The 26,935-nt window shown below is 46.4% G+C and overlaps 1 protein-coding gene across 1 annotated transcript in view; it reads right to left on the bottom strand.

Moving 5' to 3' along the window:
* Positions 1 to 4,607: 4,607 nt before the first annotated feature.
* AATF (apoptosis antagonizing transcription factor) overlaps positions 4,608 to 26,935 on the bottom strand; it is a 48,768-nt gene continuing 26,440 nt past the window's right edge. The window contains exons 9-12 of the mRNA XM_068415527.1: positions 21,763 to 21,830; positions 20,108 to 20,188; positions 16,811 to 16,882; positions 4,608 to 5,674 (exon numbers count right to left, since the gene is read on the bottom strand). Of these exons, the coding sequence (XP_068271628.1) occupies positions 5,611 to 5,674; positions 16,811 to 16,882; positions 20,108 to 20,188; positions 21,763 to 21,830 (285 nt within the window). The 3' untranslated portion in view covers positions 4,608 to 5,610. The remainder of the gene's footprint in view (positions 5,675 to 16,810; positions 16,883 to 20,107; positions 20,189 to 21,762; positions 21,831 to 26,935) is intronic.

Genomic DNA, 26,935 nt, shown 5'->3' with positions numbered 1-26,935 from the left:
GGAGCCCAAGGGAACGAAGCGCCGGGAGCTTTGGTTGGGGTGTCCCCGTCTTAACCGCCCAGGTCGGTGACCACAACCACCTCCCAAAGTCCCCCATGAAAGATGAGCGTCGGTGTGACGTGTTAAACCGGCCCACGGCGGCAAACCCAGCTCCAGCCGTTACTGGTCCCATCTCAAACCAGAATCCTGAGAGTTAAAAACACAAATCACCTTAAACGGACCCAACTGAACTCCAGAAACGCATTTAAAACTCTTTAGCCTAAAATATCTCCATATTAAACTGCCAAGAAAAGAAGTACCAAAGCTGTAAGCTCTCAAAAGCCCGAGATCAAAGTGCCATCAGCTTTTAATGTAAACCTTTTGTTGCATCAACAGTCTTAAGAGGGATGAGAGACATCAAAATAAAAACTCAGACAAACTCTGCCTTTGTAGCTGTGTTTTGTTTTAGTCTCTTTTCTCAATTTGGGCCACGAAATAGGTCAGCTCCATTACTGCTCAGCCTTCCCACAAATATTTAAAACAAATTGAATTGCACACCCAATACCCATCACAATTACGCCAGGCACAATAACTAAATTAGCAATTCAACAAAATAATTGGAAATGCGATTCTCTCTATTCCACAGCCTCCCCCAGGGCCTTGGCCGATCTATGGGGGGAAAACTCTGCTTTACTAATTCTGCAGCTAATTAGAGACACACTTGTAAATGAAGTTGTTTGTCTGAAAGTTGGAATTCTTTGCTATTGTGGGGCTGGAGGCGGGGGGAACACAACCCCTCTGTCCCCCCTCGCACACGTAGTGCCCCGACACACTTTCCCGTCGCTGTGCGATGCTTTGCAAAGGTGTGAGGCCATTTGTGTCCGTACTAATTGGCAGTTAAGTCATGAATTAATAATTAATATTCTATAGGGGTGGAATATCTCACGTGCTGTTAACTGGCAGCAATAGGAAAACTTGGTGGAAATCATCCAGGTTGTTGGTGCTGTTGTTAAACAGGACCCGAAGCTTCTGATGGTGCCGCAGCCCCGCAACGTCGGCCACAATCACCCGACCCTGCCCGAGCTGCTGGGGGGCACCGGCTGCCCCGCGGATGGGCACGGGCACGGCACCACTGCAGCCGCGCTGGCCCACGCCTCTGAGGAGTTGTTTTTTTTTATATATATATATTACAAAAAAAATAAAAATATACATATATATATATAAATAAACCTTGTATATATTCATTCTCTCTCTCTCGCCACACACCCCCATATATATATATATATATATATATCCCTATATATATATATATATATGTGCGCGAGCACACGCACGCACACACATATATATACACACACACTCATATTCACATCCACGCGAGGAAAATGGGGGTGGGTGGTGTGTCCGCACGTGTGTGTGTAATATACACACACACACACACACACACACATATATACATACACAAACCCCTCTCTCTCCCCCCCTCCACACACACCAATATATGTATGTATCCCTATATATACACACACGCGCGCACACGCACACACACAGACACAGACTCTCTCTCTCTGTGTCTATCTCTCTCTCAAGGAACCATATATATATATATATACACACACACATACATAGAGAGATAAAAAAAGAGTATATAAAAGGTGTTTATGTATATACACACACACGCACACACACCCCCCATACACACACACACACACACACACACACACATATACACTCATATTCACAGCCACATGAGGACAATGGGGAGGAGGGGGGGTGTTTGCACACATGGGTGTATAATCTATCTATCTAGCTATCTAGCTATATATATATATATATATATATCTCTCCATATACACCCCCCCACATACCCCCTATATATATATATATATATATATATATATCCCTATATACACACACACCCCCATATACACACACGCGCGCTCTCTCTCTCTCATACTCACATCCACACAAGGAACCATATATATATGGTATATACCTTGTATGTACTTTTATATATATATATATATATATGTATGGTTCCTTGCGTGGATGTGAACATGAGAGAGAGAGAGAGAGAGAGGGAGAGAGAGTGTATATGGAGGGGGGTAAAACACCCTTGTATATGCTCATATATATATATATTAAAAAAAAATATGGTTCCCTGCGTGTATGTGAATATGCGAGTGTTTTTATATATGTGTGCATGTGTGTGTGTGTGTGTGTGTGTGTGTGTGTGTAGGGATATATATTTATAAATGGGTGTGTGTATAGAGAGAGCGGGGGGGGGGGGGGGGGGGTGGGTGTGTATATATTATACACTCACACGTGCAAACACCCCCCCCCAATTGTCCTCACGTGGCTGTGAATGAGTGTATATACGTGTGTGTATATGGGGGGGGGGGTGTAAAACCCCCTTGTATATACTCATATATATCTATCTATATATAGAGAGAGAGATATATGGTTCCTCGCGTGAACGTGAATATGCGAGAGAGAGTGTGTGTGTGTGTGTGTGTATATATATGTGTGCGCATATAGGGATATATATGGGGAGGTGGGGGGGAGAGAGAGATGTAAAGAGAGAGAGGGGTGTGTGTATGTGTGTGTGTGTATATATATATATAGAGAGAGAGAGATAGATTATGCACACACGCGCACACCCCCCCCATTTTCCTCACATGGCTGTGAATATGAGAGAGAGAGAGAGAGAGAGAGAGAGAGAGAGAGAGAGTGTGTGTGTGTGTGTATATATATAAACACACCTTGTATATACTCTTTTTTATATATATAAAAGAGTGTGTGTATATATATACACACACTCTTTTATAAATGGTTCCTCGCATGGATGTGAATATGCAGTGTGTATATATATATATATGTGTGTGTGTTTCTGTATATATGGGGGGGGGAGAGAGAGAGAGAGAGGAGTGTGTGTATGTGTGTGTATATATATATATATATAGTTTATACACACCCATTTTCCTCGCATGGATGTGAATATGAGCGTATATATGTGTGTGTGTGTATATATATGAACACCTTGTATATACTCATATATATATATATATATATATGGTTCCTTGCGTGGATGTGAATATGAGTGTATATATGTGTGTGTATATTTATATATGGGGGGGGGGGTGGGGGGGTGTGTGTGTGTATATATGGGGGGTGTGTATATACACACACATATAAAAACCTTGTATATACTCACATATATATATATATATATGGTTCCTCGTGTGGTTATGAATATGCGAGTGTATGTATGTGTGTGTGTGTATAGGGATATATATATATATATATGGGGGGTTGCATATATATATAGAGAGATATATGGAGGGGGGGGGGTGTGTGTGTGTGTATATATACACACACACGCGCGCGCATGCGCGTGCAAACACACACACCCCCCCCCTCCCCCCCCCCCCCCATTTTCACACCAAGGGGGGCAGCAGGTGACCAGGGGCCTCCCGAGCTGCCGGCCCAGGGTCTCCCCGTGTGTCCCACTGCCCAGGTCGGGGGGTGGCAGGGAGAAAAGCTGCTTACACATGATAAGTAAATTCAAACGCGTGCTCAGCAGGGCTTTGCCTCTCATCTCTTCAAACAATGCAAACGAGAAGTTAGCACACGTAAAGAAGTGTTTCATATCCCCCTTTTAACATCACATCCAGCTCACTCAAAAAAAAAAGAAAAACAACTTTGGCAGCAGCTGATTTGCTCCCCTTGATGCTGCTCAGAGTTGTGGTTATTAAACCAGGAGATTGTAATGATGGTCAAAGACCAGGCAAAAAAATTCTGGTGATGCTCTCAGGCGCGCTGGGCCAGAGGCTCTGGGTTTAATGACGTTATCAAACGATTTCTTCTCTTCTTTAAAAATATTTAAAAAGGACCGAAACGATGCCTGGGGCAGCCACTGCCCAAAGGCAACGCTGCCATCACTGGCCCCTCCGTAAATACTGGCAGCAGGTGACTGGAAGAGAGACAAACCTGTGCTGATGAGGTGCAAAAATGATTAATTAACGTCAACTCTGCAGGGACACAGTGAAGTGCAACAACGCAGCTAGAGAGGAAGTTTTCTAAGGGGGAAAGAAAAAGTATCGAACTGTGTTGCCACCCATCCCATGTCAAGCTGAGGCAGGAGCAGGGGGACGGGGTGATCACTGCAACGAGGTGGGACCTTCTGCTCCGCACCCTGGGCCCCGTCTGCGGGGCAAGCAGGGTGGTTTGTTTTAGGAGCGGTTATCCCTCCGCTCTAACCTCTTATAGACTTAAAACCAGAATGTATTTTTATTTAAGCTTAGTGAGAAAAAAATAATTTAAAAAGTAATATTTAGTCGCCCACTGAAAAGCTGCTGAGCTGTAACTTATGGAGCGAGGGGGGAAAAAAAAACAACCAAAAAAACCCCTTGTGTTAGTATGAAGTGCAGAAATGGGGCCCCCGGCCGAGCTCCAGCCACGCAGCCGGTTCCCAGCCCCAGTCCCACCATGCTCTGGCTTCGCCGTCTTTAAAACTCCCCACGCATTTCCCCATGCAAAGAGATGCTGGAGACACCAGTTAAATACCAGGGTGCTGGTGGGCCGAGGCCGTGGCTGCTGGTACCTGTTCACTGACCACACCTGGACAATCCGTTTGCAAAGCACTTTAATAAGATCACACAAAACAGACCAAAGGCAGCGCAGTTCCCGTGGTCACCTCACACACAGATACACACGTATTATTTATGCATGATAACCCCCCTTTCAGACTGACCACAGCCTACCAAATTCCCCTGACAGGGATTTAATTTCCAGCTTCTGCCCTTTGGATATAAAACCCCCACAAAACCCCCCAGGTGAGTCAGCTCCTCTGGCCGGCTGACATCCGTGCTGGCATCCTTCAGCGGTGTGTCGTGGACAGGAATGCTCAGCAGAAATAATTCAGTGTACAGGATCAGCGTGGGACTGAAAAAATCACCCCTCTGTTGCAATTGCAGCGATACCCCCCTGTGTTGTGCTCATCACCCATCAGCAAACGTTCCTGGGAGCGTTCGATCAGAAATGGGAGCGTGAACTGGGAGCGCTGGCTGCAAGGGAGAGCACCTTTCCTCTGGTTTAAGGCCATGTTAATTATGTAAATGACATTTAAATCCTCTCGACTCGGTGAAAAATAAAGTCTCACGTTCGAGATATGCAGCCAACGACCAGAACAGCACATTTAAACACGCCCCAATAAAAATCTCTAAGGATTTAACACAAAGGTGGGTGACCTGATTGCAGGGGGGCCGGTGGTCCCGGCTGGTCCCTCTTCCCCGGCAGAACACTCTGCCTGAGCGGAGCAGGTTGCAAAATCGAGGTCAGGAATTTAAAGAGAATAGTTAAAAATGGATTGTCTTGGGGAGGAGGCAGAGCTCAGCTCAAAGCTGGAGGAGGGCGCTCAGCCAGCTCCACGCCTGCCCCCCCCTTCGGGAGCCTGCGGGATGCAGCAGTGACCGTGTTTGATGCTTTAATTGAGGTTTTTAGCAACAACCCAGCAGCTGGAGGGACCTGGCGCGGGTGCTCCTGGGCAGTGACCACCCCGGGCACAGGAGGTGCTGGGAGCCGGGCGTGCGGAGCCCGCGGCGTGGTCGATGCTGGCGCCAAGGCCCGGCGCTAATTCTGCTCCGGTTCTTCGCGACTCGGGGTTTTTCCAAACAGCGAACGATAAAGCTCCGTCCTGGGGAAAGGGGGAAGGAGGAGAGGGAAAAGTGACTTTTCAAGGTTGAAATGGAAGCGAGAGGCTGCCAGCAAAACCTTAAAATGAAAAGGCCTTGTGTAATTAAAAATGCATTCAACAATCTTTATTAATAAACACAGGCAAAGGGGAGAACTTGCACAAGACCAGTCCCACGCGGGACAGAAATATGTGAATATTTCAGTGTGGCTGGATACTGTATCTCCAGAGAATGAGGCCTTCTGTAAGTCTGCCCTTTACAGCCAGGCTCTTCAGGTAAGAAAACAAGATTGAATATTTTAATAGGTTGTAGGAGACCGCAGAGCCATCAGGAGGATTCAATCAGTCCACATGGGACCATAATTTAGTTTTCATACATTTTCTTGGACTTGAAGGTACTTGAAAAACAACGAAAATGACCCAGCAACAAGATTCCAATTAATATCACATACGCAGCGTATCTGGTAAGAGGAGCAAGTTTCCCTTTTAAAAAAAAAAAGTGGGTTCGTGGAGACTTCTCCAGCAAAACACAGCTTCAAAGGCTGCAATCCAGCCCTGCCAGAGACACGGCGACTTTTGCTGCCTCCTCAATGAGACCACAGCAGGGCCCACCTCGCCGGGGCTGCTTTGGTGCCCTGTTCCTTCACAGAGCAATAAAAGACGGCAAACAAGACACGACACCACTCTAACTCACAGGGCCCTTCCCCTCTTAGACGTTCATTTATTTTTTCACAGTCCCCAGTAACACCAGGGAGTTCAAATTGCACATCCTGGGGAACCCCCACATAACCCAACCTTTTTTTTTCCTCTTCTCATCATCCAGGCTCCCTTTCTCCTACAGCATCTCCCCTCAGCTGGATTTAACCATGCAGAGAGTAAAACTCATCAATCCTCCAGGTTTAACCTTGTCTCTGTTTCAATTCACCAGGGTAAGTGTGGATTTTAATACCTTCAGCCCCCTTAAGGCTACGCATAATGAACTTGGATTTTGGTTTAAAAAATATAAAATTTCTCTCCTCCACCCACAGATATTAAACATCAGACTTGAGCCACTGAGTGGAAACAACCCACCCCACCACGAGTCCGCTACCTCCAGCTGAAGGAGAGGTGACTCTAGCACAAAGAGGTCCTGGTCGTAGCAACGTGCTGAGAAATAACCTATGCGAGTAATTAACAGCACTTACACCTCAGGTGGAGAGTGCGGAAGAAGCAGGTCGATACAGGGGTCTTCCTGGAATTAAAATTTAACTTACCCTTTATTGCAACCTACAAAAGCAAGTAATGAGCACTAACATTTTTATTTCTTTTAAACTGTCATTTAGGCTGTAGAGGGGATAATTACCTATTTCCACCGTAGTAAGGTTTTATCACCCTTAGTGAGGCATTTTCTAATTTAATATTTTTACTGTATTATCATAAAACCTGTTTCTGGAAAAAAAAATGATCACGAACCACACAGCCATTTGCCATAAAACATGTGTGTGTAAGTACCCTGCCTTCATTATTTATGCGTTTCTTCTTCCCGAGGAGCCGGGAGCGCTGTGCCCAGGCACTCGCCCACTCCAGGGGCCCCAGGAAGTTTCCAGAGCCCTCCAAATCCCACGTGTTGCTACTACACACAAAATATGACTCAAAAACCCTGTCAGGAGCTCCCCAGGACTCCACCTTGTAGCACTATTCCACCAACTGTACAAAGGGGAAAACAAATACATACGTGCACATGGGAGGGGAGAGCAGCTCATGCTGTGCTATTTTGTGTAATTATACTCATATTACTTCTTTTTTTTTCAATCTAGTTCTCTAAACTAGTAGAAGAACAATATTAAGGGGGAAAAATCAGTTTCTGGTGGTTTTTTTTTTTCCCAGAATGCTATAAATATACCATGAGTCACTGCTGCTGTTTTTATAAAAATACCAACAAATTTCTCTGCCTTTTCCCATGTACCTTTTACTTCTCCTCTTCTTCTGGGGTAAAAAAAAAAAAAAAAAATATAATTTAGAATATGCCCCAAGCAGTACTGAAATAACTATACCTACCCCATTCCTACTGACATCCTCCATTGGGAACAATGAATTTTTAATTCACAAAAATGGGCAAAAGATACAGCGTGAGCACCCATGAAGAAAGGGAGGATGAAAACCACATACTTCCCTATGGAAACTGACGCTGGCTGTGGAAAACTTTGTCTATATCCTAAGGAATCTTCTGTCCACCAGTGCAAAATTCAGATTACCAGGTGCCCAGCGAGCAGAGCAGGTACCCAGGAAAACAAACTGCAGCCCTTTATTTCTCAACTTCTAGCCCAAGGCGTGACCCTAAATCAGCACGTGGGGTGTGGGATTTGGCTCCGTGTTTCCGCACCTTCCCACACGCGTTCCCCGCTCGGGCACTGCTGCAGTGACAAACACAAGCTGCGGCTGATGACGTGGAGCCAAACGAGCAGCAATCATCAGAGCTCAATTAAAACACCCCTGTGCTTTAAAGGGATGGGCCTGAGGCAGAGCGGAGTGGTGCTGGGTGTCCGGTGCGATGCGGTGCGGGGATGCGGTGGGGTGGGATGTGATGATGTGGTGGGATGTGGTGTGGTGGGATGTGGTGCAGTGGGATGTGGTGGGATGGGATGGGATGTGGTGGGATGCGGTGGGGTGGGATGCGATGATGCGGTGGGATGCAGTGGGGTGGGATGTGATGATGTGATGGGATGTGGTGGGATGCGATGCAGTGTGGTGGGATGCTGTGGGATGGGATGGGATGTGGTGGGGTGGGATGCGATGATGCGGTGGGATGCGGTGGGGTGGGATGTGGTGGGGTGGGATGCGGTGCAGTGGGATGTGGTGGGGTGGGATGCAGTGCAGTGGTATGTGATGATGTGGTGGGATGCGGTGCAGTGGGATGCGGTGCAGTGGGATGCTGTGGGATGGGATATGGTGGGATGCAGTGGGATGGGATGCGGTGTGGTGGGATGTGGTGCGGTGGGATGGGATGCAGTGGGATGTGGTGGGATGTGGTGGGGTGGGATGGGATGCAGTGCAGTGGGATGCGATGATGCAATGGGACGTGGTGGGATGTGATGCAGTGCGGTGGGATGCAGTGGGGTGGGATGCGATGATGCGGTGGGATGCGGTAGGGTGGGATGTGGTGGGATGGGATGCAGTGCGGTGGGATGCAGTGGGGTGGGATGCGATGATGCGGTGGGATGTGGTGCGGTGGGATGTGGTGGGATGGGATGCAGTGCGGTGGGATGCAGTGGGGTGGGATGCGATGATGCGGTGGGATGCGGTAGGGTGGGATGCAGTGGGGTGGGATGCGGTGTGGCGCGGGCAGCGTGGTGCTGGCCACGAAGGCAGGCCCACGAGGTGGCACTCTCTCACTCGCTTCCCTGCCACGGCCCAGCACCGGAGCGTACAACTCCGGCTATAAATTACCCGGCCAGACGGCTCCCATCACCGCGCCGGCGCTTGCAGGGCACTCGCAAAGGTCTGCCGCAATTCCCTCTCGCTCCGGCAGGTCAGGATCGGGTCCTTCAAGTCCGTGCAAATGCTTTTAGCCCCACGGCTTTAAATTATGAAAGGTGACATGTGACCTCTGGTTTGTCTCGTGAGACCAGGCACAAGATTTATACGTATTTCAGAAAGCTGGTTCTTGCCCTAAACAAAGGGACTCGTTTAGGGCACGTTTTGTGATGCTGGCTCTGGGGATGGGGTGGGGAGTGGGAGGGCAGCAGAGAGGGAAGGGCTCAAGGTACCATCCCCCAAACTTAACCAGACCTGGGGTTCAGACCTGCCACCTCTGTCACCACTTGGGAACGTTTCCCCCTTACACCAGCACACCGTGAGCTCAGGACAGCAGTAAGGGGAGCAGAGATGGACCCTCTCTCAGCCTGGTTTTGGTCCCAACAGCATTCACATTTTCATATGAGCTTTTACAGCACAAAAGATGTGGACAAGTGGCTGGAGAAGTAGCAAAACACAGGGAGGTTCAGAAGCCTCCAGCTTGCTCCGCTGGCACGCTTTCCAGCAGCTTTAATTTCCCCATGAAATCCATAAAATGTTGCTTTCTCAGGCTCTGTTTTCAGACAGGTATTTGAGCGGAGCAGCCACTGTCATGCTGCGTGGGAAGTGCCCTGCGCAGACGTGCACACAGGCGCACGGAGGAGACCATTCTTTGTGTACCTTCACGTCCCATATTCCTAGGATGATTTCCCTCTTTCACAGCTTGCCTGTTTTATAACAGATTTGATGCAGGAGAAGACAAATTGTCTCACAAAGGAAGGACAACAAATCATCTCGCAGCTCTTAACAGGTTATTTTTTTTTCCCCTTTAAAAAGGAAATTTCCATAACAGAGGCGTCTGTCTTCTTACCGGGGATGTCAAACATCAAATGTTGGGACACGATGATTCCAGCCCGTTGGCACTAACGGGGGTCACGTACACCACTTCACTCCTGCCAGCTTCAAAATATACAAAACCCCCTTGTTCAAACACCAGCCCTTCTAACAACTACAGTTAAAAGCGATACTGGGTACTTAACAGCATCTCCATGAGCTGACTTCTAAGGCCAAGTCAGAGGTTAGGGGGATAAAATCCACCAAACAAAACGATACACAGCAGCCCTGTGTCTCTATAAACTTAGAAGAATTTTTCTCACACTGACACAGTCACCCAAGGTTTGTGCCGCGCAGCACAGAAGCTGCTGGTTCAGTTGTCCCAAAGAAGGGCTTTGCCTCCTCTCAGGGACTTCTGTCGTGGTGAATGTACTGGATTGACAATCCCAGAGCCCAAATTCCTCCATTAATCCAGTCTCATGGTGTTTTACTACCCAAAGTACAAAGTGAGCTAAGTTAAAGGCTGGTATCTCACCAACTTTTTAAAATTATTTTTTTTAATATTAAACTCTTATGTCATATAAGTAAATTAATCTTTTAATACCAGGATTTCCTACTACGTACCCCCCTCTGCTTGCAGCAAGACACGCTGTGACAAAGCAACTGCACTAAGTCCAAGAGTGAGAATGCGGGCTGGGAAAATACACGACGTCCTGACCCCATCCAAGGGGATGCTCTAATCCAGACCTCACTGGCAGCTGGATCATCTGCTCATGCTGCTCATGCAAGGACAAGAGTGGGTGGGATGCTCTTCTACCAAGCGTGATCAGAGGCCAACAGGACTCAGAGGTGACCTTATTGCAGTCTACAACTACCTGAAGGGAGGTTGTAGCGCAGTGGGAGTCGGCCTCTTCTCCCAGGCAACCAGCGATAGGACAAGCGGACACAGCCTCAAGCTTCGCCAGGGGAGGTTCAGGTTGGACATGAGGAAGCATTTCTTCTCAGCAAGGGTCATTAGCCATTGGAAGGGGCTGCCCAGGGAGGTGGTGGAGTCACCATCTCTGGAGGGGTTTAAGAAAAGACTGGACATGGCACTGAGTGCCCTGGTCTAGTTCACGTGGTGGTGTCAGGGCAATGGTCGGACTCGATGATCCCCGAGGGCTCTTCCAACTTCATTGATTCTGTGATTCTGTGACTGCTGGAGTCATGAGCTTCATTCCTTGCACTTGGCTGTGTGATTTCAGGCAGCGATTCCTGCCCCGAGCCCCGTTCTGCTGCCATGCATGTCTGCACTTCCAAAGTCAAACACAAAACACACCACCACAGGTGTGGAGAGACTGTTTATACACGTATGTATGTACACAGAGGTATCTATATGGTAATGCTAAGTAGGGTGTGCTGGAAATACCTGGTCAGCAGAGGCAGTGCAGCGTGGCCAGCCCCACAACGCACGGGCAGTACACAGGAGCAGCAACACAGACACGCAGCCCCAGCTTGCAGCCCCAGTTGCCTGGGGTTCCTACAAACCAGGGACACGACACTAAGGTAACTCCCACCACAGGCAAACAGGTTACCTGGCTAAACCAACACCATCAGCCAGTGGTGTATGATCAATACTGCCCACAGGCAGGGACTGGTTCACTAGTTGTTGACAATCACAACGTTGAGAGGTCTGAGAAGAGCAGGGGAAATTCCCCCAGCTCCTGGAAAGGCTTCTGTGCCTCATGTGGCGGGTGGAACTGCATGGTTTGACACAGTCCCATTACAGCCATCTTCTTCCCTCTAACATGGCTCATAACGGATGCAAAGTCCTCCTCTGTAATGAAGAACCATTTGCCAAGGTAAAAGGCAACCTATCTAAAAGCCAACACGTTCCCCCCACCCTCACCCAGTTACAAATCCCCATTTTGAATTCCAGCTTGCACTTGAGGACGTGTCTCTTTTGTCCTGCCTGACTTTACCGCAGAAAAGCCTCCTTTTGCCTCCCATTCCTGCACTGGGTGCCATCTTTAATGATGATGTATGGGTGTCCTTTTCCTCGGCGGTGCTGTGGGGAGCGGGTCACACATGTGACACCGCCAGCATGTGTATCAACAGCAAATTATAAACCGTGTCAATCCAAGTTAATGCAAAGCTGTAATCCTCTTTAACAAGAGATCAAATCAGTGCCATGAGTTATGTTCATTCTGTAATCTGATAAGAAATAGAGTGAGCCTCTAATAAAAGAGTAATGAGAGCCCTTAATGATGCTGTTAAAAGGTAGCGCCAGTTAAAATATTGCTGTTGTTCCAGCTGATTAGATCACTGTTGCATATTTGCACAATCTTGTTTTACCTGTCAGAATAACCTGAGTCGTCTTGGGAGATAAAGGTGTTCGGACTCTCCTGCAAGTTACCATCCTCCAGAGGTGAAATAATGATGTTCATCAAACTTAGCAGTAATTTGATATTATACCTTCTTTTAAAGTGTCTGTGTTTAGTCTCTGTTCCACACACACACCTACAGTGCAGAGATCTGAAGATCTATATATCAAAGCTGACAGAGAGATATAAAACCAAAATCCACACACAGCTCTTCCAGGGAACACAGACTTTACCTGACCTTGCCACAGCTAGGCTGTTAGAGGATCCACTCCTGCAGATACAGCAACTCTGCACGTCCTGAAAATACGCTCACTTGTCTATGGACCTGCAGGCCTCCAGTGGGAGTCTCCAGCCTCAGTTTGCCCATAAAGAAATCCCTCTGCCTAGCACAGGAGCTCTCCGTGAGTGCACAGAAGATCTGGGGTCAACTGCAGCTCTAGACCTGCTGTGTCACCTTTGGCAAGTCACTGAGGCTCTTGCCTCATGGATGCCTGGACCCAAATGCCTTTGGAGATACAGGCTATCATTTCTGTGCCTCACTTCCCAAAGTGCAAACCAGAGCAGACTGGCATCTTCCCAACTCTGTTGCACGTGGCGGTACTGAAGGATGGTTCTATTAAAGATTACACCATGCTAGCGACCGGAGCAATGGGATCAGCGAAGTACCCTAGGTCAGGGGATGGGAAAAGCCTATTTCAAGGGAAGTCCAAGAAGTGGCACCCATGTGATACCACCCTCAAACCCAGGCGAAATCACCACCAGAGAAGAGACCGACCCTGTTCTAATCCTGGGTAATTCCTGCCCAAGACAGCTACCCTCTCCTCTGGACAACCACCACAGCGCACTCACATTCAAGCTTTTGCCTTCGAGTTCCTTGTTTTAGGGCAGGCCCATTTACATAGCAATGACCTTGACAGAAAAACCTTGGCCCAAGAGTACTATAAAGGTATTTAAGTCTATAAACATATACCCCAAGATATCCATAAAAATCACTTTCCAGTGTATGTTTTAAAATACTACCAAAGAGGGGTTAAAAGAGAGGAGGGCTCGAGGCCACCAGTGTCCCACACATTACAACATAATATATGTGAGCACAAGGTTAAACAGCCATGCCCATGTGTAGGGTGCACAGAAAACTGGCAAGTGGAAGATTAATTGCCTGCATGAATTCTATTATTCCAACCAGCAGCAAGAACAAGAAAGAAAGTGGCAGTGATGTTGACAAAGGCAGTTATTATACTTGGACGTTTCTTTTCTCGAATTCAGGCTGTAAAACAACCCTGGAGTGACTGTTCATCCCCATCTCCATGGGCGCTCACGCTGTTTCTCCTCACACGTGTTTGCTCTTTGTTTCCCCAGCCAGTGGCAAGCGATAAACTTGACGTGCCAGATCCCCAGAAGCCCTGGGTGTCCCACAGCCCTGACACCACCACACAGGGACCGTCAGGTGAGTGCGAGCAGTTCCCTGCACTATTTTACGGTCTGCATAGCCCCAGCAGTGCACATCCACATCTGCATGCACATATTTATTTTCTGGCATTTTCCACGTATCCACCTGCCACTGTAGCCACGGGTAGAACTTAAGGGGACTGTTCTGCCAGCTCTGTTTCTACAACCTTTTTTTATATACAGCTCACCGACACTTGCAAATTTCTCACACTACACCACAGAGCACCCCGTTGTTCAGGTGTGTATTATTTTGGGGTCATGCCTTTTAAGTGCCTGATCAGAAAAAAAAAAGGCTCAGAGCACGATCACATCACTGTGAAGCCTATACTTGCATTTTCAATCTAGTAATTCACACCTGCAAACAATAAAATTACCTTCTTCTGTCACAAAGGGAAGCGGTTGTCATTACTGCTTCCCTCTCATGCGTACAGGCCTGGTCCTTTCTTCCTAATTCACCTGCAGTTTAAAGCAGATGTTGAATTCTTCTTGCCTTGCCCGGCACGCCTGTGTGCTGCTATTATAGCCCACGGCTAGTGCAGGGGCATTTTAAACCAGGATGTGAAGTGAACCCTGGAGCGTGGTTATGATTTTCAAAAAAATGACTGATAGCAGCAGATACCTTCATTTTGGGAGAGCTGAACCACGACACCTATAAAGGCCTAATTTCAGGCACTGGCCACTCCAAGATGTTGAATATGTTTTATGTCTGGATGCAAACACACATGGCGTAAAGCAGGGAGGCAAGGAAGGAAGCTAAGCTAAATAACGCCCAGGTTCTCAGTGTGCAAAGCAAGAACGCCCACCCCAATGGGGAAGGGCTGCTGCAAAGAGGAAGCAAGAACGTTCTTAAAGCCCACATTGAACAGGACAAGAAATAACAGGCCTAAATTACAGCAGAGGGAAATTTAAGCTCAACATTAGGACTAAACAATGCCAAAGCACATCCCGTGGGAAGGAAGCTGCGGAGAAACTGCTTAAGGAAGACTGCAATGCCTGCGATGGGCAAAGGCAAGGTATAGTCTTTGTGTTACAGTGAGGAGAGCTTTGGCTTCTGTTTGTGTATCTGACTCTTGTCCGAGGCAAAAGCTTTCCTATGTGTGTTAAAAAATAAAATAATACTACTGCTATTACTAAACCACTGTTTTTTTTACGGGCACTTCTCAACAGCTCAGATGGGGAATCAGAGTCACTGAAATACACAGCGACCTGCTCAAGGTCATCTATGAAGCCACTGGCAGAACTGGGAACAGAACCTGCCCGGCCTGGTTCCAGCATTGCCCCATCCAGGGTCTGCCTGAAAGCCTGATCTTGGCAGACTGGGATCACAGAATCACAGAATCAATCAGGTTGGAAGAGCCCTCTGGGATCAATGAGTCCAACCATTGCCCTGACACCACCATGGCAACTAGACCAGGGCACTAAGTGCCATGTCCAGTCTTTTCTTAAACCCCTCCAGAGATGGTGACTCCACCACCTCCCTGGGCAGCCCCTTCCAGTGTCTAATGACCCTTGCTGAGAAGAAAAGGATACAGCTGCCCACACGGTCTGACCCTCAGGCACAATGCTGGTGTGCCAACACACCAACCGACAGCCTCCCTCTAGATGGCTAAACCCACACCAGGAGATAAGCGACTAAAACGCCATTAACAGAAAGTACGGCGGCCTCCAAAGCAGCTAATAAACTTAATGTGAGAAATAAGTTCCCGCAGTCAGACAATGAGCAGCAGCAGCTGCTGCCACCAAAGAATCAGTAAAACATGCAAGCGATGTAATAACCCGCTCAACGTGGAGAAAACCCCCAGGAGACATTTTCAGTAAACCAAATGTCAAACACTCTGTCCCTACCACGATGATAACTGTGTCGACACAGCACAATGGAGATAGCATCCTATTAGCTGTAATAGCTTCGGAGGGTCAGCCGGGCCCCGTGCAGCTTGTGGTGGACTCAAGGTGCCTCCTGAGAAGCGAGGGGAATAAGGGTTATGGAGACGGCAGCTAGATGAAGTGTAGCTGAGGTCCAAGAAGGCTGTTGTGCAGAATGACTCCGCTGTCCCAGCTGTCTGGATGCACTTCACGTTTGCACTGACTTGCTGGAGGATTTTGGCTTACAGAATGCGTTTTCTATGCAACTTTTGGGACACAAGTGAGTGCAGTGGACTGCAAAGGAGGAGGCAATGTCACCTCTGGGGACAGCAAACACAGTGTAACCCCTAGATTATTAGGATCAGTCTCACTATTTTTTTTCACCTTCCTCCCCCTCACACACATCGCATGCAAGCTGAGCTTGCCTTCGTTCTGGGGACAGAGCAGGGGTCTGTGTGCCTGCCTGATCTGTAGGACAGTGCCATATGTATTATACACAAAAAAATGACAGATACTCCAACCTCATCTGAAATCCTCAAAGCATAAGTAATAACCAGTCAACTGGACATAATAATAGATAGAGAAATACTAGAGTCATACGCATTAATGCATAGAGTATGAACTGGTTCTTCCTAAACACACATATACCACCTGCTAATTCCCCTCAGACAAAAAGATGTGGGGAATAAGCAGCATGTCCCAGAACCATTTCTACAGGACAGTATGACTCTACTAGGAATGTGTGTCTATCTTGCCTGCTGAACAGGATTTAAACCAGTTGCCATTTCTGTTACAAGTTCTTCTAAGTTTCACTTATACCTGAAGACACCAGATAACTTAGTTGTCTATTTCCAAAATAATACCATAAAACTAGGTTTCAAAATCAGCAGAGTTTTAAAGCAGGAATCAAAATGTAGGTACTGAGATTTATGAAAATTTCTTGTTTGGTGTCACAATAATTACAGAGTGAAAGCTCAGCCAGACTGCCTGGACAGCTGTGACCAAGACACCCAGGCTATGATGCCAGTGACAAATGGGTAACTGATAAGAAGAAATGGAGGGGGCGACAGACTGAAGAACAGGTCAATATCACGCTGTCATGAAGCCATTTGAGAAACATAATTAATCTGTTACTCACCTGGCATCATCATTCATTGTACAGTGGTCAATAGGTGCCATGAAGCTCACCAGCTTGCTATGGACATGATACCTGAACAGGGCAGGAAATAAGCAGGCAGCACATTAGTAACTACTAATGAGAAGGAAACGTTGCAGCTTGAATAGACCCATACCAGCCCCTGAAATGCAAAGCACTGGCTTCCCTGGTGGCTGATACCTAAGGAGCCGCTAGTTGTAGCTGGCAATTCCCCCTCCCCTCCCTCCTCCTCCTTTCCTATAACATGGACAGAAGAACAATCAGATGATACAATGAACTGAAGGGCAAGCAAATCCTTTTTTATCACAGCGAGAAAGAGGACATACAGCATCCATTAATTGTGTGCAAGTACTTAATCAGACTCCCAGACAGACAACCCTGAAAAGTCAGACAGAGAACCAAGAACTCGTTTTCAGCCTCTCGTTCAGCTGGTGTCTTAATCACCTTCTGGAATTTGTGCCCAAAGAGCCCACTGCAGGCAGCAGAAGCACCAGAGCATCAGACCTTCTCAAGCATCCATCTGCTATCGCTTTTTCCTTGCTCAGTGGTATCTGGGGCCCTAAAGGATATCAAAATCCCACTCTGCTAGCCATACCCGGAGTTGGAAAGTTTTGCCCTGAGTAACTTACAGATGGAGCATGTGAAAACAAGCAAAGAAGGAGACAGGAAAAAGACCTGTGCAAAGAAGAGATGGGGCAGGTCCAAGGTGATACAGTGCTGCATCTGCCTCAGCTTCTGCTCCACCACAATATCTCTGCAAGCTGTATTGCACCTCCAGATATGGGATCCCCTTCCCGCCTTCCACACTGGGCTAGGAACTTGCAGTAGCTTTTCATGACTTACATTCAAGGACCTGACATATAAAATTTAACAGAGTACTGAAAAACTCTGAATGAAAAGGTAGCTTTAAACCCTAGTGTCTAAGGGCAGGGGATTCCAGACCAATGGCTTTTGGTGTACACTGCCATGTTGCCTACCCAAGTCTGAAATGTTTTATCCAAGCTGCTGCTATTTTTAGAGCTTGACAAATAGCAGGCAAAAGGATTCACAAGCATTTGCCCAGAATCACCTTTCCACTCTGTCACCTCTGCACTCCCTTTTGTTTGCTTATGCAGGAACATTCCCTTGAGGGGATTTTTAGCTCGAAAGACTATTTCAGAATGGTTCTTCAGGCACAGCACACACTCACCCTTACACAAGGGCTCCTCTGCACAATCAAGTCTTTGTCACTCATAACAGAAGCAACAGACACAGCCATGCAACAAACAACATGTCAACAGGCTGGACTATGAAATAGTTCACTTATGAGACATTAACAACTGATGGATTCATACAGATCACAGCCCATACAGGGACAGCCTGCGCAGTGGCAAGGGGACTTAGCAATTCAGATAAATTCTGACACGAGTTGTTTGTCCAGAACTACTGTCACATTTTTTTAAATCAGGACTTTAAAAATCCTGGTCTAGCAGATATAAAATATTTAATTTCATTATCAGAAAGACATCCCATGTTGCAGCAGCACAGGACCAGAAATCACTGACAAGAAAAGAGGTGTGCACAAGTCACTCCTCCGTATCTACCTCAAGAAAAGGCACGTCCCAGCGAGGGGCAGCACAGTTCTAGGCACCAGGTTTCTTACGCTCGAGTGTGGAGTTTTTGGATGAGCTCGCTTCCCCTCTTAGCGCCCCAATCTCCCTGTCTATGAAGGGGACAGGTCCTTGTGTCAAGCACCAAGATCAGCTTTTTGAAAGCACTTGAAGATCCTCAGACCCTACAATAAACCTGGACATTTCATCCAAATATGCCATAATATTGAAGGGTTGCTAAAGGATTGCTACAAAGGAAGAATTATGGAGACAGATGAAACTTAGTATTTGATACTTTGCTCTCCAAGATCTCAAACTCCTTCACGAACAAATCTAAGCACTGCTGCCCCAATTTTAGAGAGGGAAAAAGAACAGAGGATAAGTGATCTGCCTGAGGTGACAATGACTCTCTCAGTGGAAGAACCAGCTATTTACAAACACCCATTTGGGCTCTACTGGACTATTCCGAAAAGATGCTGGAGCTTAACTGCATGTTAATCCTAAACACAGACAACAACACTTTTTTCTTTTATTGATATTTTTCCTGCAGGGTCAGTGCAACTTTTATTTAAAGAAGAAAAAAAAAAAGGCACCTAAGATCTAAGAGGCAATTGACTTGGCGAGATAGCTGATCTCTCAGGAATGCTGAAGCGCACAGATTGCACACAACGAGAGACTTCCCCATTATTCCTGGAGGTTTACGAGTCTGACTCAGTTGTGTGATGTTGTCACTAGTTTTGACTGAATCATGAATATATCCAATTATGTGTGATGCTGACAGAAAAGAATATTGATAGTTAATAATTATAGGCTTTTCAGGCCAACAAAGTAGCTCTTCCCTCTTTTAATAAATTATCTTATGACATCTATCTTAAAAATTGCTATGCCAGGCCTGACCCAGACTGACTCCACTGACTTTCTATCAGATGCCATCTAAACTCAGGATTTATAGTTTACTCACAAAAGGATGGTTAATGTTGCAGATTTTTCAGGAAGCGGTGCAGCTTTTCAGCATGCCTCCCTGCCACAAACACCTCCTCCACTACAAATCATGCAGTCATGCTAACTCGAGGAGACTAATGTATCTGCTGTGCAATGGGGAAAAAAACCCCATCCTCTCCAGACTGCTTCCCTTTCCACCCTACAGCATGGAAGATGCTTCTACTGGAAACACAACGGGAGAGATCAACCCAAATTAGTGATCCAGGAGTCAGGATGTGAAATGCTTTGAAGCTAAAGAACGCTGCGATGGGTCTTACAAAAATAAAGAGAGATTAGACACCAAATTCCAATTGACAGTCAGTGGGAAACAGACGTCTACCTCACTGAGGCATTTCTGCACGTCTTCCCCTAGAGCTGCTATCCACATTTTAGTCAACTAAATATATATTGCACACGAGGTGTTTACTGGCTTTCACTGGAAATCACGGCCCCAAAGTGCTTAGGGACATTTGAACACCTCTCCAGTGTTTTCTGAGACCAATAAACACTCTTGCCAAGACTGATCTGGGCAATGCTCACAGGCTGCATCCAACCAAACCCTTATTCTAGGCTTAAGATACCCCAGTGGATGCCCCAGAGCAAGACATCTTGCCCTAAAAGGCATGGATAAGCCCACCAATGCACCCCGGAGTCAGACTCTATTTGGCAAAATCAGCACTTGTGATTGCTTGCAGAAGCTGTCACCCACCGGATTCTCCTTCCTTTACTGGCTTTTCTGTCCACTTTCTTCTTTATTTTGCTTCGTAACTTCTGGATGGCCAGCCACTGCCTGAGGAATGCAAAACGACAGGCACACAATTTTTAGAACCACTTGGCAAATGAGCATTAGGTCCACTGGGGTCTGAGGCCCTTCCCAGCCCTTCCACCTATTGCGTTCACACAAGTGAAGGAGATCAGAACCTCAGGAAACCAAGTCTGAAACTTTGTGGTACTGCTGCACCCCATGAACACATGGCATTTAAAGAACAAGCGTTTCTCCTGACTCCAGCCACACTGGGACACACTTATCCCCATGAGACAACTGCTGTTCAGTGAGGATGTTCTACCTGCAGGGAAACCCACGGAGGCCACAAGCCACACAAAAGAAAGAAAAGCAATAAACACCTTCAGAACGTGCTGTCTGATCCCTTGCTGTTGTATTTAGAAGGGAGGGCTCAACTCCTCAAACAGAACTTCATCAAGTCAAAGAAGTTTTCAACAGGGAAAAACTTCTACTAGTTATAAATATTTTTTTTACAAAAACGAGCGTCATCTTACCTGATTTATACAATGAAAACTTGACATCAGGGAAAAAAATCTAGCAAAATCCAATTACTGCAATCTTAATATAATCTTAATTACTGTAATCTATTTTATTGTAAAGTCAGATAAATGTACAATGTAATCACCACTTAAATGTAATTTTGTCTATATCATGTTAAATTATAGTGAATAGCTTTCCATAATATTCCAGACATACACAAAATAAATTTGACACATTGCACTAAAATTTGGGTAATATTTTACAAGGATAAAAGTTGTTTCACCATCACAAAATTTCCTAACACATTTTCTCCCCATCCACATACCTCCATAGTATTTCTTCAGTGGAGAGCCCTACTCCAGCATTTTCAGCCTTCCTCTGCTTTTACGCTTTTCTAAATTATAGCCCATGGCTATTTAAATGTACATTTAATTAAGGGGTATTTGGAAGATTCTTTATTTTCTAACTATAGAATTAAACAGAGAAATAAGAGTTTCCCTGCATGGAATTATATTTTACTTCTGCATGCAGGAAACATTCCCTGATATTGTTTTAATTATATAGTACCTTTTCTTACAGCATGGAAAGGGCATACACAGGAATTGCTTTAACTGATCTCACGACAGGTTTGCTCCTCTGAAACAGTAACAAATCAGGGCTCACAACGAGAAAAGGCCAAATTTCAGCAGCAGGCGGTCACTTTGTCTAGGAGGGTCGGGTAAGACACCCCTCTGTGGATTCCCTTTGTGCTGCACGAACCACTGAGAGTTAGAAATACCCAAAGCCTTTTACAACTGGAAAATATCTTCAGGGGATCACAGACAAAGCAGGGCACAGCTCAAAGGCTGGCAAACTCAGAGTCAGCCAGTGTGGTCCCTGACTAAGGAGTGTGTCACAGAGGATGGCTTTCATCACTAATATCACACTGGTTTAATAATCTGTTATGCAATTTCTTACACCCAGATGCTTTCTCCAGAGTCATTCAAAATTTTGCCCTCTACGATGAACTGCTCTGGAAGCCCACAAGCAGTTTTGCACTTCTGGACTGGGATGCAGTGCCAGGGTGAGGCTAGTGATGTTACAGACAACTTCCTACTTACCTGCCCATTGCTACCTGGTCATTGGGGTCCAACGAAGTGGTTTTACGTTCTATAAATTCTCGAAGGAGCTAGAAGAAAGACAATAATCCCATTTAAAAGCACAGTAAAGACATGTTAATGCAAATAGTCTCACAGGTTTCTCAGAAGACTTAAGAACTTAGCTGCCAAGTTCCCAAGGGAACCTGGTATGCCTCATTTCTTGAAACCTCCTAGAAAGCCCCAAGCCAAGAACCAAGGCTTTTTAACATTTCCCCTGCAGGAAAGAGTTTTCCAAGGGAAAAAGCTGATGGCTCTGAAAAGGTTCAAGCAAGGAAGCAAAATCCTATGCTAAAAGTTTAAGTAACTGTGTGTCATCCCCCTCTTCCAAGAAGGTCCCTGTAGAATATGTGACTGGAGCATACCACTGAAGGTCACTACAAAGATCTTCTGTATATAATTTCAGATGGATCTAGGAGTAGCATAGTCTTCCCTTCAACGCCTTATGGTTTATTTAGGTGACATGTAGCATCATGCCATTCATCTGAAGAGAATCTAAAAGGTTTTGAAGAGCCAGAGGGGCACAACTTAGCAGCACTATGGTCCAAGCACAAGAAGCCCCACATGGGCAAAGCAAATTAATGCTCTTAAGTCTAAGTAATGGCAAAGGACTGGAATCCCTGGGGGCACTGTGAAGCCACCCCTGGGATGGTCAGATGGGCCAGGGATGGTCAGATGGGCCAAAAGTTCGGTAACTGCTGGTCCCAGGAGCCCAGAGCAAAGTGTACAGTGCCACAGAGGGCAAACAGGTGACAAACTTGTGGGGATGTGAGCAGCTGAGCCTGACTTGAGATGGTCGTTTCTCACCCAGAGAAGCAGAATGAAGAACTCGGCTTGTACTTCCAAGGCTGGTACTGTTCCTTGGGTTTTGGAAGGATAAAAAAGGCCTGAACATTCACAGGCTGTTGTGTACACAACTCCCATGGGCAAGAGATGTAACGCAGGCAGATCTGCAGTAAGACCTCTGCCCCACCGGTCTGGCCCCACACTTCGAGTGGGGAGGGCAGGGGGGAACTGAAACCACCAAACTGAAGTCAAGCACTGCTGGGCAGTAATGCTCGCTCTGAGGAACAGCACAGCAAAATAATTTTTATAGCTAGAGCAGGAATGCTCAAGCAGGCTTTTCTATTTCTTTTCATGTCCTGAGGGTTGGGTTTTGTCCTTTTTGCTTCCTGCAGCCAAAGAATATTGTGAACAGCCTTTTGGGATGCTTGACCAGTGCTATATGTTTATCACCACTCACTGTAAATTGTACGTGCTGTGCCTTGGGTATTAGCCAACGTATTACACAGAGAACAGAAATAAACCCTCCAAAACTGAGGGGCACAGGCTGCTTTCTAGGTGCCAACATTTCACTGACTAGTGAAGTGACTGCCTCAGCTCAGAAAGGGCTTGAAACAGACCCACCTGGGAACCAGAGAGACCAGGCAATTGCACAAAGATGCTAGAGAAGAAAGGATGAAAGATGCTTTTCCTCCATCCTATACTTTTGCTCATCTAGGAGAGCTGGACTGCAATGGTCAGTCGAGGTACAGCAACAGTCACGGAAAGCAGGGCTTGGCGAGCAGCCACGGTCCTGGCTATAGCCTTCACCCGGCCCAAGACAGCACGCACGGACAAGGCAGGAGGACAAGAAAGAAGCTCCACATCCTCCTCGGCAGGCAGGGATGTGGAGAAGGAAACACCAGCTGCAGCGAGACGATGGCATTTCTGAGCACAGCTTAGCTCCTGCCTACCACCGTGCCCAGAGCAGACACCAACAGCTGTCCCGGGCACGGTGCTACGTGAGAAACTCGGTGACCACCCCCCCCAGTTTCTGATCTTAAGTACTGCACTGGAGTGAGGTGTGCAATCCACAAAAGAAAAACGCCATAAAAGTAGATGGTTATCATTTTATGACCCTTTTTTGTTTTCCAATAAGAGACACTCAAGCAACAGAGAAAATATTTATACCTGTCCACATCTCTTCTCTCCTTCAAGGCATACATCTTATTACAAAAAAAAAAAGTGTGACTCAAGCATAATTAAAAGCCTGCTATGACTTTTTTTTTCTATTTGCTTATTTTTGGAGACTATTACTGCAGCAATTACATTTAAAAATTGCAGGAAGCGAGGCCACTGGTTTATTATCACTAGAAAACAGCAAGCTACTTCTCTGCCCTGTTTATCTGATTGATTCCCAACATCTTTCTGGCACACAATCTATCAGTTTATCTCTCCCACTTCATCACAGTCAGTTCTGGCAGCTAAATACAAGATCCAAATCCAGTGTTACACAGACATACGACACAGTAAACCTATGTAACACCGCCACTCTGTAAACAGCTGCCCTTAAGGCTACGCAGAAATGGGAGCTTGGTTTCTAGTCAATATTCTGTCAAAAGCAAGGTGGGAGGGAGGGTTTGAACAGCGGCGAGAAATGGTGCAGCAAGGGTTTAGTGGTTTCTTCCTGCACTGGCAATACGCTGTGTTTACTGTCTCCTCTTATCTTGCTTCCTTGGCACGATGCACAGAAAAAACTGCTGAGTGGTAACGGCAGAGGCTAAGGCCCAAGAAGACAGAAATGCACAGACCTCCTACACCCTGAGAGAACCAAGCAGCAAGACATATTCAGCAGGACTTGCTCTTCCTGGTGGCCCACCAAACCCCCAGACTGGCAGACTGTGCCGCCAAGGTCTTACAACTACGTGCACGCTGGTTAGAACGAGATGTGGTTTTGGGGCAGGATCCTCACGCTGCACCTGGGAGGTGGGCAGGACCTCAGTGGGCAGGACCTCGCTGGACAGGACCTCAGCGGGCAGGATCACTCTCCTTGTGGCAAGGCAGCGCTTCCCGTGGCGGCTGTGAAGGGCAAGGAGCTGAACTGTGTGCCGCTCAGCAGGGCGACAGCAGGGATCCCGTTATGTGCTGGGGGGCATATCCTCTCCTCTGTGTGCAGAGGATCCTCTCGCCAGAATTAGCAGGGAAAAGCTTTGTGCAGCAGTAGGAGACTAAACCCTGCACACAGTCGTTTCCTCTGCACTAACTAGGCCACCAGCCGATCGGCCATTAGTTGAGGCAGAGATGGTTTTGTTGACCTTGGGGCTGACAGCGAAATGTTCTTTCAGTGAAGCGTCAACTGCAGGATTGGGGACACTGCTGGGGAGAGCAGAGGGAGACAAAGGCGAGGGAGGAGTAAAAAAAGAGCAGGGGTAAGAGGGAAATTAGGAGATACAAATAAAAGCTGCGAAGCATCTTACTACATCTAAATAGTGTACGTCTTAAAGCTAAAGTTATAAATCATGCTAACAATGGTTACTAAAACAAAAGTGGATGTAGCCAGAGGCTACTACTGAAAAAGTCAGTCTAGACCTGCCTCGCTGCTTTTGGTCTTTAAGAATTTGATTAGTTTTTCCGCTTTCTAGTTCAGACTCTTGCATTCAGCCCATGCTCCAGAGCCAGCTAGGGCTCAGGATACAGAATGAATGATAAATTCATTTACTGAATAAAGCAGCACTGTTTTCACAGCACAAGACTTAAAACACTTCTGAAGCTGTAATATTTCATTAAGCTTGGTGATTCTGGTTAAAATTTATTAGTCAAAACAGAAAACTCTCATCAGACCCCATATATTCCATTAGGAGTGATATATGGTGTCTCCCAATGTCTAATTATTAACTAGGAAGTGTAAGTAAATCACTATCAGCATTAAGCCCTGATGTGTGAAGACAAGAGTTTGAGTTAGGCAATTTCAGCATCAAAAGACTTTGACTTGAAACATATCCTTTTTTGCTTTCCCTCCTTCACCTCTTCCCTGAACTTCAAAAACCTAAGCTCAGCCTCCCACATGAATGAACACAACTGCCTACCTGCAGCGAAGTGCAACCACGTCCAGTGCTCTGCAGCTCAACTGCCAGCTCCAAGCTGCCCCTACCAAAAGCTGGGATCAGGAGGACAAACTCTGAGCAAAGCGGACAACAGGCAGCAGTAAGCAGAAGAAAACTGCTAACACCAGTTTTATTTGTCTCTGGAACGAAGCGGCGAAGCTTGCCACAAGCGCAGGTGTTTCTGAACTCAACAAAGCTTCATTATTACAACCAACCCAGTCGGACTCCCGAGTCAAAACCAAGGGCTACCAACCACACGAGGGAAGAAAAGCACGCAGAGGTCGCGTGGTTTGCCAAGGCCCACAAGCCGTGCTCACAGAGGGCTGGGAGCAGATGGGAACTGGCTCTCCCTCCTGTGACCTGAGCACACGAGAGAGCTTAAACTCTGCGACCACTAACAAAGAGCAAGGCAGTGTTCCCACAGCACACGTCCGAAGGCAGGAGCTTCAAAAGCGGTTAGTATTCACCTGCCTTTGCTGACACCAAAGCCAGTGTTAAAATTCACACTGAAATCAATGATGTGTGCTTTCCAAAGAACACACCTCACAAGGACTCCCTCTCTACTCCCTCTCTACTCCCAAAGTACATTGTACAAAACTAGAGGGACTTAGAAACACCATCAGGGTGTTGTTCAAGGGTAATAAGAGATTAATTTCTCATTTTAGAGGTCAATTTTCATTTTAGAGGTCAGGTCTCATTTTCATGCACTATCTATCACTGTTTCTAACACTGCAGTTGCTGACCTTTCTGATTTGCAGACCCCTAAGAATTTCCAGTTGAGACAACGAGCTAAGTACAGCTGAAATAAACCTCACTCTTCTTAGCCCTCACAGACCAATTCAAATTAATACCTCGCAAAAGCTGATCTACGGTGTATCACAGGAAACAGTTTAGTTTACAAAGCTCAGAAATCGGAACAAAAGCAACACTTTTTCTCTGATGTTATTAAAAACTTCAGAAAAGCCACCAAAGGCACAGGTCATTTCTGCATCCTGCCTGGATGTAGAGGCAAGCTGGTTCTTTTCCTCTTTCAAGCTCCCACACAGCAGTAGCATAACACCACTTGGATTTCTAGCAACACCAGGGAAAACCTAGACTACAGCCCAAATATTATTTTTAAATCTTCTTGAAATACTTTTTTAAAATTTAATTTTCTGCAATCTGTTTATAATGTAAAAACCTAAAGTGCAAGATGAAATCACTGGGCAGTGTCTTTATAAAAAGCGTTTTATTAAAATTCAGTTTTGTATAAAATAGGCACTGACTTGCGT

The sequence above is a fragment of the Nyctibius grandis genome, chromosome 18, assembly GCF_013368605.1.
Source record: "Nyctibius grandis isolate bNycGra1 chromosome 18, bNycGra1.pri, whole genome shotgun sequence".
Lineage (NCBI taxonomy): Eukaryota > Metazoa > Chordata > Aves > Nyctibiiformes > Nyctibiidae > Nyctibius > Nyctibius grandis.
The sequence above is the reverse complement of the archived record's forward strand: the minus strand, read 5'-3'. Positions and strand labels throughout refer to the sequence as shown.